Below are 16,857 nucleotides of genomic sequence, written 5' to 3'. Positions count from 1 at the left end.
ACTGTGGTACCTGTAATACAGTGGCAGTACCGTAATAAATGCAATGTGTTATTAGTGGTGTTTACCACAGTCAATTACACGCAGGCCAGGAGGAATGTATGTGTGTGAGCAGCCCCCAGGATAAACTTCAACCACGTTAACGCGTGTCAATTCACTGCAAACCACTTTTGGGTGGAGTCAAAAGTCACTGCAGAATTTGAATAGAGACACATTTCTGTGGCTTTGGGGGAGGGGGAGCAGGTTGTGCACACATGGGGCTGAACCTGCCGGGGCTGCTGTCCAACTTTGTGCATGTTGGGCTGTCTCCCATCTCCAGGGTTTGATGCTGGGGGCGAGCTTGGGGCCGCCTTGCGGTGGCGCTGTGTTTCCAGGCAGATTTCCGACACCGATGGGAGGCACTTTGAGCAGAGATTTTTTTCTCTCTCTCTGGCGTTGTTGCAGGAAAGCATCTTTGGGTCTGTCTCCCTCGTACCCACAATGCACAGCCGGGTAGCATTTCAGTAACACAGGTAACATGGCGTTTGGTACCTTGGGCTGAGATTCAGGGAAGGGGTGAGTGAGCATTGGGTGGAGAGAAGCAGTTTTCCTTTCTCTTCCTCCCCCACCCGCCGCCTGCCTGGAAAGCCATTATTTTGTTGCTGCTGACGCTCAGCTCATTCCCTCTGCAGCCGGTGTCCAGGAGGGAGGAGGAGGAGAGGCTGCTCCGGACCTGGTTCCAGGCTCAATCTCCCCGCAGGAGGATGGCAGCCTCCGAACTCTTCACCAAGGTACAGATTTGCAAACCTTTCCCCCTTCCCTTCGGCGTCGCGATCAGCCGCTTGCGAGAGGCAGAGTGCAGCAGGGCGTGTGTGTGTGGGGGGTTTTGGGAGGGGGAAATGATCTTAATTTTTTTTCCATCTCATTTGACAACAGCAGAACGGCTTGTGATGCAGGAGAGGGTCAGACCAACAGAATGAGAGAGAGAGAGAACAATGAATGGTTATATCTAGAGAGAGAGATTGTGATCTTCACTGCAGCCAGCCAGGCGATTAAGAAAGATTGAAATTGAATTATGATTGAGCAGATCCTGCTGGTTATTCGCGGGGGGGGGGGGGGGGGGGGCGGGAGGAGGAAATAGGCCATTCATTCCACGTCCATGGAGTTTTCCCAGTAAAATGAATCCAGTCCCGGGTTCCCCCTGGAAATTGCTGGGGTTGTATATTTCTGGAAGCAGAGATTTTAACCCCCTCTCCCCCAAAAAAATATTTAAAAATTCCCCATTGACTTGGACTCCCCGCGTCGAGGAAATGTAACAGAACAGCTGATTTATTAAGCTTTAAAAAAAAAAACAAGTGAAAGCAGGAAGAGGAAAAGCATTTCGGATCTGTGGGTATCATCGCCACTTCCTAAGGTCACTCGCTGAGCAACATTGAAACAGACCAGTCTGTGAAATGAATGAAAGCCGCCCCGGAGCGCGATGTGCGTGCGCGGCTCCGGCTGTTTGAATAGCGCTCGAGTGAGCCTTTCCTTTTATAGAAACCCTGGTCGCTCGCAATGTTTGCTTGCTAACCAAATTGTAACCGCTTTTTAGACGGGCCATTTTGAAACCAGGCTGACTGCACAGACAAGCGGGGAATTAGAGGGCAGGCAGCCAGGTTTTATGAACATACAAAACACACAGGAATTGGTGCCAGCTGATTGACAGCATTGCATTGGCCATTTCCATTGCGGTTCGCATTTTGCAATTGAAATTAACCCCCCCCCCCCCCCCCCCCCCAATTATTGGACATCATTTGCCTTCTGGCAGCAGCCAGGTTCATCATTTAATCGCCAAATTGCAGATCCAGTGAAATGGTCTCCCTGTATCACTGGTAATGTTTCAATTAATACCCTGGGTACATCTTGCAATGCATCCAAAAGCGTGTTTGATCAAGTTTGCTGTTGGGCAGTGGGCCGAGTTCATCCGGCAGGAGTAATAAAAGTATAATGCCATCCAGTGATAGTTTAGGCAGAGTCCTTGGGTTCCCAGCACTTCATGGTATCTACAGCAAGAAGCTGGTTCTTTCAATTTCAGGGTGGAGAGTCATGTGTTTCGGGCTGTCATTAATTATTTTCATTGGTTTAGTCCGCCCATTGCAGGAATGATTGCTGGAACATGTCAGTCACTCATCCATTCAAATAGTAAAATGCACGTTTTGCTAATCGTGTGGTCAAGATCACATCTGGTAGTGAGCATTGCCGAGTTCATGCTGAAACTTCAGGCAGTATGTATGACAATTACCAAACTAATAAGCGAAAGACAAAACATAAACACAAAGAAAGAAAGGCTGCATTTGCATAGCTACAGGACATCTGCAATTAAAGCCAATTAAGTACTTTTTCACATGTATCCACTGTGGTGTTGAAATTGTAACCGCAAGATTCCACAATTGGTAATGTGATAATGACCAGATAATCTGATTTTGTGATGTTCATTGAGGGTTAAGCATTGGTCAGGACACAGGAGAGAACTTGCATGCTCCTCTTCAAAATAGTACCACAGGATCTTTTGTGCAAGGCAGGCTTTTTTTACGCAGAGGGTGGCGAGTGCCTGGAACGCGTTGCCAGTGGAGGTAGTGGAAACAAATACATTAATGGCGTTCAAAAGGCATCTTGACAAATACATGGATAGGATGGGTATAGAGGGATACAGCACTAGGAAGTGCTGAGGGTTTTGGCCAAGGGTGGTATTATGACCGGTACAGGCTTGGAGGGCTGAAGGGCCTGTTCCTGTGCTGTATTGTTCTTTTGCACCTGTCTGAGCAGGCAGATTGATAACTCAACTTCAACGTTGTACCAATTTCGCAGTTGATCAAGTGTAATTTTGTTTCCTGGGCTATAATTCTGTGGATGGCAGGAACCTTCTGGTATCTCGCCTCATTGTACATTACTCGTATATGAGCATTGATGGTGTGTGTCAACAGACACGTCAACTGCAAGGCACTGTAGCCTGTCTAACCATGCCATCCATCCACTTGTGCTTTCAGTATGGATGTTGAGATAACAACCATGAAGGAAAGCTTGAGCAATTTTCTCTTTCCTGCCTATGATGGTGGTTTTAAAATTAAGTCTGCAGGCATCAGAGGTTCAAACAATCAAAGAGCTTTATTCAGGAGGTATTAACAGTACAGGCTGCAACGTTACACTGCCTGCTCGCGCAAAGGGGTGATGACATCATCGATTACATAATGTGATCGGTCTCTTAAAGTTCTCCAGTTCCACTGCAAGGCTGCTAGTGACGAAATATTAGAAATCCCATGCATTCACTGCCACTGGGGCTGGTTTAGCACACTGGGCTAAATCGCTGGCTTTTAAAGCAGACCAAGACAGGCCAGCAGCACGGTTCAATTCCCGTAACAGCCTCCCCGAACAGGCGCCGGAATGTGGAGACTAGGGGCTTTTCACAGTAACTTAATTGAAGTCTACTTGTGACAAGCAATTTTCATTTCATTTCATTTTCACTGCCTTAGTAAATGGGGAACTGAGGTCAATTTTGTTCTGGAACCCTTTGGGTTACCAGCTCGCCCCTCAATGGATTGAAGAGGATTAGTTCCATGTTTAGGAATTTCCCCTCAACCCCACAGTCCTGTCTACTCCCGATAACCTTTCATCCTCTTGCTTATTCGGAATCTGTCTGCTTTTGCCTTAAAGATATTCAAAGACTCTGCCTCAACCACCTTTTGCTGAAGAGAATTCCAAAGCCTCTCAACCCTCTGAGAGAAAATAATTTTCTTTATCTCAGTATTAAATGGGCGACTCCTTTTAAACAGTGGCCCCTTGTTCTAGATTCTCTCACAAGAGGAAACTTCCTCCCACATTCACCCTCTCAAGAACCCTCATGATCTTGTATGTTTTAATCAAGTCACCTCTTACTCTTTTAAACTCCAACAGATACAAGCCTAGCCTGTCCAGTCTTTCTTTACAAGACAACCTGCCCATTCCAGGTATTAATCAAGTAAACCTTCCCTGAACTGCATCAATTACCCTTGCAATAAACAGTATTCTATTAACTTTGCTAAACTGCACCTCAATACTAACTTTCTGTGACTCATGCACGAGGACACCCAGATCCCTCTGCATCTCAGAGCTTTGCAATCTCTCACCATTTAGATAATATGCTGTGTTTTCATCGTTCTGCTAAAATGGACAACCTCATATTTTCCCCACATTATATTCCATTTACCAGATCACCTAAATTATCTATATCCTTTTGTAGCCTCCCTAGGTCCTCTTCATCCCTTACTTTCCTACCTCACTTTATGTCATCAGCAAATTCAGCAACCATATCATCGGTCCCTTCATCCAAATCATTTGTATAAACTGCAAAGAGTTGAGGCCCCATCACTGATCCCTGTGGCACACTACTCATCGCAACCTGCCAATCTAAAAGAGACCTATTTATGCCTACTCTGTATTTCCTGTTAGTTAGCTAATATTCTGTCCATGCCAATATGTTATCCCCTTCACCATGAGCTTTTATTTTCTTCAATAACCTTTGATGAGGCACCTTGTTAAATGCCTTCTGCAAATCTAAGTACAGCACATCCACTGGTTCCCCTTTATTCCTGGTACGACTTCAAAGAACTCCAATAAATTACTTAAACATGATTTCTCTTTCACAAAACCATGTTGACTCTGCCTGATTACCTTGAATTTATCTAAGTGGCTTGTTATAATATTTTAAATAATAGCTTCTAACATTTTCCCTGTGATAGATGTTAAACTAACTGGCCCGTAGTTTTCTCCTGTCTGCCTTCCTCCCTTTTTGAATAAAGGAGTTACATTTGCTATTTTCCAATCTAATGGAACCTTCCCAAATCTAGTAAATTTTGGGAAGTTAGAATGAATGTATCAACTATCTCGCTGTACACCTTTAAGACCCTATGGTGAAATCCATCAGGGTGAAATCCATCAGGATCTGGGGACTTGTCAACTCACAGTTCCAACAGTTTGTGAAGTACAACTTCCCTGGTGATTGCAATTTTCCTGAGTTCCTCCTGCCCTTCTGATTCCTGCTTTACATCCATTTCTGGGAAGTTTTTTGTATCCTCTATAGTGAAGATTGATGCAAAATACATAATCAATTCACCTGGCATCTCTTTAATTTCCATTATCAACTCCCTGCGCTCACCTTCGATCGGATTGATGCTCATTTTGTTAACTTTTATTATTTCAATATCTACAGAAGCTCTTGCTATCCGTCTTTATATTTCTGGCTAGCTTTCACTTGTACTCTAATTTTTCCCCCGTTATTAATCTTTTGCTATTTTTTATATTTCAGTCCAATCTTCTGACCTGTCACTCACCTGTGTGCAATTATATATATTTTTCTTTAATTTTGATGCTATCGTTAAAGTTTTTAGTTAACTATGGATGGTGGGTCCTCCTGTTTTTCTTTCTTGTTGGAATGTATCTATTCTGTATATTTTGAAATATTCCCTTAAGTGTCTGTCACTGCATCTCTATTCTCCCTTAACCTAAATTGCCAATTCACTTTTGCAAGCTCTGCTTTCATGTCCTAATAATTGTGGCACAGTGGTTAGCACTGCTGCCTCACAGTGTCAGGGACCCGGGTTCAATTCGAGCCTTGGGTGTCTGTCTGTGTGGAGTTCGCAATTTCTCTCCGTGTCTGCATGGGTTTCCTCCATTTGCTCCGGTTTCCTCCCACTATCCAAAGAAAGTTAGGTGGCTTGGTCATGCTAAATTGCCCCTCAGTGTCCAAAAATGTGCAGGTTAGGTGGGGTCATGGGGTTACGGGGATAGAGCGGGAAGTGTGCCTAGGTAGGGTGCTCTTTCGGAGGGTTGGTGCAGACTTGATGGGCCAAATAGCCTCCTTTTGCACTGTAGGGATTCTAAGTTTAAAACACTGTTCATGGGCCTCCTCTTCTCTCCTGCAAAGTGAATGTCAAAGTCAATCATATTATGATCACTGCGACCCAGAAGCGCCTTTACTATGAAGCCATTAATGAATCCTGTGAGGTCATTAATTAATCCTATCTTATTGCACAATACCAGGTCTACCAGGAATGATAGCACAGTGGTTAGCCTTGTTGCATCACAGCGCCAGGGTCCCAGGTTCGATTCCAAGTTTCGGTCACTGTCTGTGTGGAGTCTGCACGTGCTCCCCATGTCTGCGTAGGTTTCGTCCGGGTACTCCGGATTCCTCCCACAAGTTCCAAAAGACGTGCTGTTCGGTAATTTGGACATTCTGAATTCTACCCACGAACAGGCACCTGAGCGTGGCGACTAGGGGCTTTTCTTAATAACTTCATTGCAGTGTTAATGTAAGCCTACTTGTGACAATAATAGAAAGATTATTACTATTGATTACTATTATAGCCTGCCCCCTCATTGACTCCAGGATGTGCTGATCGAAGAAATTATCCCCAAACCATTTGATGAATTCATCATCTACTCTATCGTTGCCCATCTGATTATTCCAGTCTATATCTAGATTTAAGTCCCACATGATAATCGCCGTAACGCTCTGACAAGCTGCGACTATTTCTTCTTTAATATCCCAACCTGTCTTGTGATTGCTGTTAGGGGGACCTGGATACAAGTGATTTCTTGCCTTTATCAATCCTCACCTCTACCCAACCTGCATCGATATCGTGTTTACACTGAACAATTGTGCTAATGTTGTCTTTAATTAACCAAACCAACCCCCCCCCCTCCTTTTATCTAACTCCATATTCCTCCTAAATGTCATGTTCCATTTGATATTCAGGTCCCAACCTACGCCACCCTGCAGCCACTTCTCTGTAATGGCTACTAGACCGTACTTATTTCTCTTTATTTGCACTATCAATTCCTTTGTTTTGTTTTGAATGCTATGTGCATTCCAATACACAGCCCTAGGTTTTGTCCTTGTATTATATTTGCAACCTCCACCCTTGTCTGTTGATCTACTCTTAGACTTGTATTCTTTGACCCCTCCTGTCCAGGTCTGTTTATCATTTCGTTTCTCTCTTCCCTTGTTTCTACTCTTTGATATTCCGCATCTACCCACATTTGATCCCTTGCCACTATTTAGTTTAAAACCCCACCCTATTCCTCTAGTGTGGCTCACAAGAATGCTGGTTAGCATGGTTCAAGTGTAGACCAGCCCATAATGGTGCCAGTTATCCACAAACTGAAACCCACTTCTACCCCACAGCAGCCTTTGAGTCACGTATTCACCTCTCTAATTTAATGCACAATATGCCAATTAGCACATCAGTCGGGTAATAATCCAGAGATTATAACCTTTGAGGTCCTGCTTTTTTAACTTGGTGCCTCGCTCCTCAAATTCTCTGAGAAACACTTTTCTAGTTCGGCCTATGTTGTTAGTACCTACTTGGACCATGACAACTGGATCCTTCGATTGTGGCCTCTAGAAGTACAGCATTCTACTATTTTATGATGGATTATGTGCTTTTGCTCATGGCTGGGATGAAGCTGCCCAAACCCATTTGACATGGGAACCTTTTTGTTTTAAATTCTAGCTGGATTAGAATTCAGACCCAGAAATGACTGTTTCTGTCTGTTCTAGCTTCACGTGGTGCCCAGTCCGACAAAATGCTGCAATTTTCTCCTCCAAGCTGAGTTAGTTCCCTTTTCTGTTTTATGAATTGGCAGGTCCATTGGGTTACAGTGACAGAATAGGTCAAACTCTGTTGCATTATGTGGGATGACTGGATTTTTAATGAGTTAACATGTTTTGGAAATCACATTTCACAATTTAGGTCACTTTCTGTGAAAAGTGCAGATTAATGGCCTTGAAAATTAGTAAATTGGTTAGATGCCGTGTTAGTTTCATAGATGAAACTAATAATTCATATTATATATGAATTGGGCACATTATACATGTATATGAATATGGTTGGTTTTACCGAGTGGAAGTAAGTGGTGCTCTGAGGGAATTGGGAGTCCTATGCTGCATTCCAGCTGTTCCTTCTGTCTTCTGAAATTTCACTATGAGTGCATGTGAATTGGAGACGGAGCCTGAATTTGAGGCCTCGTCCTTTGCTAGATCAGAAATCAGGGCACTTGGCAACTAATGATGGAATGTGTATGGCTGACTTGCTTCGATTTATGATTGCTTTCTGTACCATTTGTACGTCTACCACACTGCTGCACATGCTGGCAATAAATTATTTAGTGCTGTTTCTGCCGCAGTGGACAGGGGAACCTTTCTCAGTGTTGTTTCTTTTGAATTCTGTTATTGGTGTCGTGTGCCTGTCGGAAACTGATGTTTCAAGGGCGGCTGTCTTTTTTTGCCTTGAACGTCCTGAGATTTGTCAATGTTGTAATAGCGTAAGGATGAGACTGCGCTTTAAAGATACGGAGACGAAACCTTTAAAGTTCCAATAAGTGTTTTCACATTAACTAGAATCGCCAGATCTTGCCTTTGCAGTTCCTTTTAACTAGCCTATATCATTCAGTGTTGTAATGTCAACTTTTTGGGTAATTTATGAAAATGTTGTCAAATACCTCCACTCGGTTGACTTAACTCACTTGTGCTTGACTTTTAAATGCAACCTGAATTGTGCCTAGCATGTCACTCAGACCAAGGGTAATTAGGGATGGGCAACAAATGTTGGTCTTGCCAACGATGCCCATATCCCATGAAATAATTTTTTTAAAGTGCTATCCTCCTTTTGTCAAATGCCAGACCTGCACTTTCAAATGAGATTGATGTGTTCAGCAATAGGAGCATTTTCTATGCCTGTTCTTAGCCTGATGACATTGGACCCAATTGTAGTATTGCCCTCCCATCACCATCCTGCTAACATCTCCAGTTAGTGTATTTAACCAGAGATTCATTGGGAGAATTGTTTATGACTTTTTACACAGTCTGTTTAATATTGTAGAATTGGATGAGTTTTCTCTGCAGGGTTTTCTGGGTAAAATAAAGAGGCTTTGAATTATTATGTAGCGTAGACCTAGATAGAGGATACTGGAAGCCTGCAGAGGGATATGGATAGGCTAAGTGAATGGGCTAGGGTCTGGCAGATGGAATACAATGTTGAAAAATGTGAGGTTATCCATTTTGGTAGGAATAACAGCAAAAGGGATTATTATTTAAATGATAAAATATTAAAACATGCTGCTGTGCAGAGAGACCTGGGTGTGCTAGTGCATGAGTCGCAAAAAGTTGGTTTTCAGGTGCAACAGGTGATTAAGAAGGCAAATGGAATTTTGTCCTTCATTGCTAGAGGGATGGAGTTTAAGTCTAGGGAGGTTATGCTGCAATTGTATAAGGTGTTAGTGAGGCCACACCTGGAGTATTGTGTTCAGTTTTGGTCTCCCTACTTGAGAAAGGACGTACTGGCACTGGAGGGTGTGCAGAGGAGATTCACTAGGTTAATCCCAGAGCTGAAGGGGTTGTATTACGAGGAGAGGTTGAGTAGACTGGGACTGTACACGTTGGAATTTAGAAGGATGAGGGGGGATCTTATAGAAACATATAAGATTATGAAGGGAATAGATAGGATAGATGCGGGCAGGTTGTTTCCACTGGCGGGTGAAAGCAGAACTAGGGGGCATAGCCTCAAAATAAGGGGAAGTAGATTTAGGACTGAGTTTAGGAGGAACTTCTTCACCCAAAGGGTTGTGAATCTATGTAATTCCTTGCCCAGTGAAGCAGTAGAGGCTCCTTCATTAAATGTTTTTAAGATAAAGGTAGATAGTTTTTTGAAGAATAAAGGGATTAAGGGTTATGGTGTTCGGGCTGGAAAGTGGAGCTGAGTCCACAAAAGATCAGCCATGATCTCATTGAATGGTGGAGCAGGCTTGAGGGGCCAGATGGCCTACTCCTGCTCCTAGTTCTTATGTTCTTATAGAGCAAATAGGCATGTGCTTTTGTGGAGGAGGAAACTGGGATGATTTCAAACATCCAGTGACAATGTGAATTTAAATGGGATGTTCGGGTCCAGAAGGAAGCTGCTGTATGTTTCAGAAAGATAGTTTTGAATTTTCTGTTTATCATTGGCATTCCTCTTCCCACATATTGTTCAGCAGGTCCGTTTAATCTTGAAATTACACAATTGCAGAGCAGGTTATTTAGTGGTGAGATAGAAATATCTTTTACACCATGCACATGTGCTGGTCTGTACTAGGTTAGTTACCAGTAGGGGTGCTACAATTAGAAAGCATGACTTTGGCGATAGGGAAACAGAAATCTAGCAAGATTCTGGCTTCTAATCCCTAAACGGATGACAATTCGAAGAGTTAAACCTGTCTGGGCATCGGGAAATGACATATTTAGTCTCAGCTGCGAGGTCTGTCACTGTGGGCTCACAGGATAATTGGTCAATGTACCGAAGGCTAATAAATGCCTTTGCAGCCCAAACTAAATAAAGACTGTCTGTGCCTTCGAAAGAGAGATTGGGAGGCAATTGGCCAAAGGGAAAATCGCCGGACAGGCTGATATAAAGCTCCTGTCTAATTGACATACCATAATTCAGTTTGTTTCATGTTTCTAGTCACTCTTCCTGTACTCTTATTTTTTTTAAAATCCTCTATTTAAGAAATGAATTGATGACTTATCATTTTGTAGACTTGAGTCTTCCTGCAAAGTATTTTGAAAATGTTCTGCTAAATGGAGTTAAACAAATGACCTTCTGAATAAAGCCTGTTTTGGGGATTCACATAGCACACACTGGAGCACTGTACATTGTAAGTTTCTGTGCTTTCCGTCAGGGTTGCATTGCTACACAGTAGCTTGTTCAGTTAATTTCCTCTTTCTCCTATGCCAGCAGGACAATTGGAGTTTTTGTTTCAGGAAGATATTGAAAATGGTAAAAAAATAAAAATTTTAAGAAGGCGAGGAATAGTTTGAGGTAAATCCTCTTTTTAGCAGCAATGAATTTAACTGTTGAATGTTGCGACGCCAGGGAAGGAGCATCTTTTATCTGCAGAGACTTAAGCGTCTGCATGAAATGTCTGTTTCTTACTTGTGATACCAGCTGAGCATGTCCTCTAGGAAATGACGTAAACACCAGGCAGGGCTCTGTGGCCTGTTAGCAGGGTTGAGCAACTTGTGAAATCCTGCCTTGATCACCACAATGAAGCTCTGAAAGGGTTACGCAAGCTTTAGGGCTGAGCACCAGCAAGAGAGCAAAGATTATTCTGCCTTTCTGCAGCGCATAATCCTGTTGTTGTCATCAAGCCAGCACAAAGATAAATATATCACTTCTCTGCAAACAGCCGGCCCCTTGTTTTCGAATGGATGATGGGAATGTTGTTCTGATGTGATGCAAAACAAAAAGGCATGAAAGACCTCATTCACCTAGAAATGTCAAGCTCTCTATTTGCATCAGGATTGTGATCTTGTCAAGATTTCCTGTGTGTTTTAAGGAGGCGGGGTTATCATGTACTCCATTATTTCAGGAGTAAAATGTTCCATTTTATTTTGTGGGGAGTCTGCAGTCCACATATCACACTTCTCCTTACTCGAGGGTAACAGCCATCCCTCTGAGTAGAAAATAGTTCCAACACAACATTGTGGGTCTATTACATGACTGAGGTGATTAAGAGATGGATTGGGATTTTGTGTATGTGAAAGTAAGTACTTGTTCTATCATTTTCTGTACCGCCAGAAAACAAAGCTTGATTTTTAAATTGGATCCGCAGTGGATTTTTAAAAAAAAATTCAAAATATAATTTAATTCTGTCAGTCACCCAATTCAGAGCAGCCAGACTGAAATAAAATTAGACTCAGAAATGTCAATTGGGGAATGGAGAATATATGGAAGATAAACGTGGCTTGTTGAATAACCAGGCACTTTGGTGCCAGGGTAACAATGATGTATTGCAGACAAATCCTTATTTTTGCTTTTCCTTTTATTAAAAGGGCAGTAATGTTCGTATTTACATACTCTCCATTAGGCAGCGATCCGATCACATAGTGTGATTGTGACAGCAGCCAAGGAGGGCTAGTTTAAGAAAAACTTTTAAGTAAGCTTTGCATAGTCTGTGAGTGCTGTTAATGGTCTAAATTTGCACAACATCTATTCTAAGACATTAAACCAAGTTTTGTCTGCTTGTTGGACCGTATTTCATGATCTTATGCACTGTTCAAAGAAGAACAAGGGGTTTTCCTAGTGGCCTGCTAATTTCCTTCTCCAATCAATATAACCAGAAAGAGATTAGTTGGTTATTTATCTCAATCTCATGGGATCTTGCTATGTGCAAATTATCTGCTTGATTCACTGATGTAACAACAGTGCCTACATCGCAACAGTAATTGATTTAGATGTGAGGCACTCTGAAATTGCCTAAGTATGTGATAGGATGCTACTTAAGTTCAATCTTGTAGCAAAATAGTGCACTCACAATCTCTCCTTGTGCATGGTATACAACCCTTTCTACAATCTCAGTGAATCAACATTTTGGCATTTAAGATACTCCACAAATAAGTGGATGTGAACCTCCGACTGGCTATTTATTACTCTGGGGTATAGGAATAGAGGCCAGCAGCCCCTGTAAGCACAAACAGAAATTAACCTCCCTTTTTAACCAACTTATTGATATTTTGGTGGGCATTACTTGGTTGCCCATGCAGACTGTACACCAATATGTATTTTCATGTATCTGATACTTCTTGTGACTGTTGTTGTAAATGGCAGAGAGATCAGTGTCAAAGATGAAACACTTCTTGTGATCTATTTTGTCCCGGGCATTATATGGTTTTCCAATATTCTATCTGGATGATGAGAAATTACGTTGACCGGTGGCACAGTCCATTGTCTCTCGCAATGCTTCTATGCTATAAATTGTTTTCGATGCACTTCCCACTGTTTGAGTACTACGGACCTTTATGCTCAGGACTCAATCACATTGATTTCTTCCATTTTCCATTAAATTCAGTAATTGAAAATAATAGACCTTGTTTGAGTCTATTGGAGGTGACAAACTACTTTACAGTAAGGTTTCCAACAGTGCATTTATATACTGTAGACTTGGTGTTGATTGAAGATTGGTTCTGGCTTTGCATTGACACTAAACTTGGGCAATGTAGGTTCAAATGTGCTTTGAAATGTAGTGCAACCACCTCCTCCAGGGAATCTAATTTGGCTTTGTTCTCTTAAACCCTAACGGTCGATTCCGGCTGCTTGTAGAAGTTTTTCAAAGTGACAAATGCAATACTTGAACGAACCACCTATTCTGCTTCTTTAGAGCACCAACTTCTCTCTTTATATCAAAGGTTCGTAACATATTTTCTCAACTTGCATTTATTTAGACTTTTCCTCAAGATTTCTTCAGTAAAAATATGGACTCCTAATATGTCCGTGCTCACTGAACATTTGAACAGACTGAAACCAGTGTCGCTATCTAACCTTTTCATGTAAATATCAAACAAAACGATGGACATCTGTTTTAACACTTTGGATATCCACAGGAGAGCTGCTTAGCATTAATAATTCTACTGAGCTATGTGTGGTCTGTTTTGTGCTAATTATTAAGAAAGCAGTGGAGAATTACTGCTGCTAAATTATCACACACACAAACACTGGCTACTGTTTTTTCAGGCAAAAAATGGTGCTCTTTATGTCATAAAGCATTGCATTCTAAATTATGGTTTGTACTGAACAGAACAAATGGCTCAGCATGCTGTCAAGTGGACAGTCACGGTTTTCAACAATTTACAATGGATTGGAAATGGATGTCGTTTCAAAGGAAGCTTATTCATACAAGCAAATGTTCTTCCAAGCAAATCCCATTGTGTCTTTTTGATTCCACTTAAGTGGCCTTATTTTTGTACCCTGCATGGACCACCCTCTGCGTAAACTCCCTAAATGTCACCCTCTGTCTGATGTACGTCCTTAAATAATAATCTTTATTAGTGTCACAAGTAGGCTTACATTAACACTGCAACAAAGTTACTGTGAAAAGCGCCTAGTCGCCACACTCCGGCGCCTGTACGGGTACACTGCGGGAGAATTCAGAATGTCCAATTCACCTAACAAGCACGTTTTTGGGGACTTGTGGAAGGAAACCGGAGCACCCGGAGGAAACCCACACAGACACGGGGAGAATGTGCAGACTCCGCACAGACAGTGATCCGGAAACCCACACGGGGAGAATGTGCAGCCTCCACACAGGCAGTGATTCAAGTCTGGAATTGAACCTGGGATCCTGGTGCTATGAAGCAACAGTGCTAACCTCTGTGCTACTGTGCCGCCCCTCCAACTATTTTGGACAACGTTCGTTCGTTCGTTCGTTCTGCCTAGAATATAGAATCCTTCAGAGTTCCTCTTTTATCGTCTGTCCTCAGGTGACTAGCTATGGCAAAGCTTTCATTTGCTGCTCTTCCATTTCTTGCTGAAAATGCACGGATTAAAGTTTGGAAATTGTTCGACTTGGGAACTGGTTAAATACTAAGCTGCCTGGACCCCTCTCACCATGAGTGCTAGCCTAGAAAATGAGCAAAGACTGATCGTGGCCCACAAGAAGCTGACACCTCATATAACCTTTGATGTATGTCTGTGTGGTGGGAGTTTCCACTCATTTCTCGCACAGGAGTTGCAGATTTATTTTAGATTTGTTTTGGAATTCTCCCTTATCAAATCTGACATAATGCTAAAGCAATATATCACCAAGAGTGGTAGAAACAAAGGAGGTTTTCTACTCCCCTCCTCCCCGCATCCCCATCAACCTTAATTCACTCTTGTACTCTTTTCTCAGCTTCCCCACTCTATTGCATTGTGACACTGCTCTAGTCTGTTGTGCTCAACATGGCAGATCCCAGGTGCTATCTGATGACTGAGTGATTACATTTATCAGTTTATTTTAGAATTTGATCCTGACTGTCCATGTCGGGTCTGGTTGCCATCTTTGTTTCCTTCAACATAGTTGAATCTCCCAACAAAGTGGCAGGATAATCAGATGAGAAGGCAACACTTGCCATATCTGCCAATCATGTTCTCAATGTTCCAAAGTTCTTTACAGCCAATGAGATTTTTTGGGAATGTTGGGAAATACAACTGATAATGCACAGCAAGATCCTGCAATGAGATACACAACCAGATCATCTGCGATGTTAATTGGGGAGTAAACATTGGCCATTTTCTGACCAAGAACTCCCCCGTTCTACTAATGATCCATTGGTGCAATGTACAGCCACCTCAGAGTACAAATATTTTAATATCTCACCCAAAAGCCTATCTCCTACGATGTAGCACTTGCCCCTCCATACTGTACTTTGAGTGTCAGTCCAGATTATGTAGTCAAGTTCTGGAGTGAGGGTTGACCTCCTGACCTTGTGACTTCGGCAAGAGTGCTACTACTGACTGTGCTACTGCACTGGCTCAGGATGGCCTTGGTGAATCACAAGTCGACATCCAGTCCATAATGCATTTGGTTTTGTAAAGAATGACGGTTTACAGATTCCTATTTTAAACCTGTAATTCCCCTAACCAAAAAGAATGTTGCTAAATCATAATTAAACCATGACAAAAAGGTTCTGTACAGCTGCAACATGTCTTGCCAATTTTTATATTCAATGCCGCGACCCAATATTTCAGCAAAAGTAGAATAGGTATGTCTCTGACAATATTTTCATGATTTTACTCTGTCTTGATTGAGGAACATCAGGAACTGCACACTAAGCAGGTGCTCAAGGTTTCCCACATGTGCTTAAGCAGTTGTGTATTGAGTTGAGTAGCAATCCTGCCTATGAGTCATTTTATCTGTTAGGGTCAGAATGTGCAATACTAATCTAAGGCACAGTGGTAGAAAAGTTCTATTTTCTGACTGTTAAGAACTGTAGTGTAATATCCAGCTTGTGCTATTCTAGCTGCTGATGTAAATCCGAGGTTTAAAGCTGTCTAGACAAGCTGCCTGCCTCTTTTAATATTACACATTCCATTTAGGGTGTGGGTAGAGTATGAATGTGATCTGGAAAATTGCCATCCTACTACTCGCATTCTAAGTTGTTTGCTTAAGTTAATATTTCTCTTTAAACTGCTTGTTTGATGATTGAGACGGGCTTTATGCGGGAATAGGAGTGTAGGCCATTCAACCAATCAAGCCTATTCCACTATTCAGTTGGATCATGACTGACCTGTATCTTAGCTCCATCTTGGCCCCATAATCCTCGCTGAAGAAAACTGTTGATCTCAGTTTTATAGGCTCCAATTACCCTCCTTGACATGGCCTGTTCAGGGCCTTGCTCTAAATTTAAGGTTCTGTTCCCTTGTTCTGGCCTGCAGGGGAGAAAATTCCTTCCTATTGACCCGATGAATTTTTAGACACCTTAATTAGCTCTCCCTTTAATTCACTTTACCAAAAGATGCCATGCCATTATTCAAAAATATCCAGGAGTTCTCTGTTTTCCTGGATTTAACTGTCCCTCGTGTCAACACCACCAAAACAGTTCAACCGCCTATTGATCTCGGTGCTGTTAGGGTGATCTTGCTGTGAGTTATTTGGGTAGATTTTGCCGTTATTCAGTGCACTTCAAAACTAGTTCACAGCTTGATTGCGGTCCTGGTAATGTGAAAGGCAATTATACAAATTAAAGTTTGTTCAATCTATTCCTCATAGTGATACTTGGTAAAAAGAAATGTGACATCTATTTCTGGATGCTTTTGCACTTTTCCTTCTTCCACATGTAATTTTGCTGGTTTTCCTAACTAACAAATGGATATTTTAAAAATTCATTCATGCGATGTGGGTGTTGTAGACAAGGCCAACGTCTATTGCCCATCCCTAATTTGCCTGTCAATGTGGTGGAGATCTCCTTGTGCAGAACCGCACTGATGTTAAATGTGAGGGTATCCCATAGCCCAGAAGGGTAACTTGGAACACCGGTTCTTAATGATTGGATATTTTCAACAATGGTATACTGTG

General features: G+C 42.2%; 1 protein-coding gene across 9 annotated transcripts in view; it reads left to right on the top strand.

Moving 5' to 3' along the window:
• Positions 1-380: 380 nt before the first annotated feature.
• Positions 381-16,857, top strand: part of myo5aa (myosin VAa) — a 275,595-nt gene continuing 259,118 nt past the window's right edge. For 2 of the 9 annotated variants that reach the window (XM_072470657.1, XM_072470658.1), the window contains exon 1: positions 400-767. In XM_072470657.1, coding sequence (XP_072326758.1) covers positions 741-767 — 27 coding nt within the window. In that variant the 5' untranslated portion in view covers positions 400-740. Of the gene's footprint in view, positions 768-11,449; positions 11,569-16,857 lie in introns of those variants that run through there. The other 7 variants (XM_072470655.1, XM_072470654.1, XM_072470649.1 and 4 more) reach the window with 6 other exon arrangements.

This window comes from Scyliorhinus torazame, chromosome 12, assembly GCF_047496885.1.
Source record: "Scyliorhinus torazame isolate Kashiwa2021f chromosome 12, sScyTor2.1, whole genome shotgun sequence".
NCBI classification, from domain to species: domain Eukaryota; kingdom Metazoa; phylum Chordata; class Chondrichthyes; order Carcharhiniformes; family Scyliorhinidae; genus Scyliorhinus; species Scyliorhinus torazame.
Note: the sequence above shows the minus strand (reverse complement) of the source record. Positions and strands in the feature narration are given on the sequence as shown.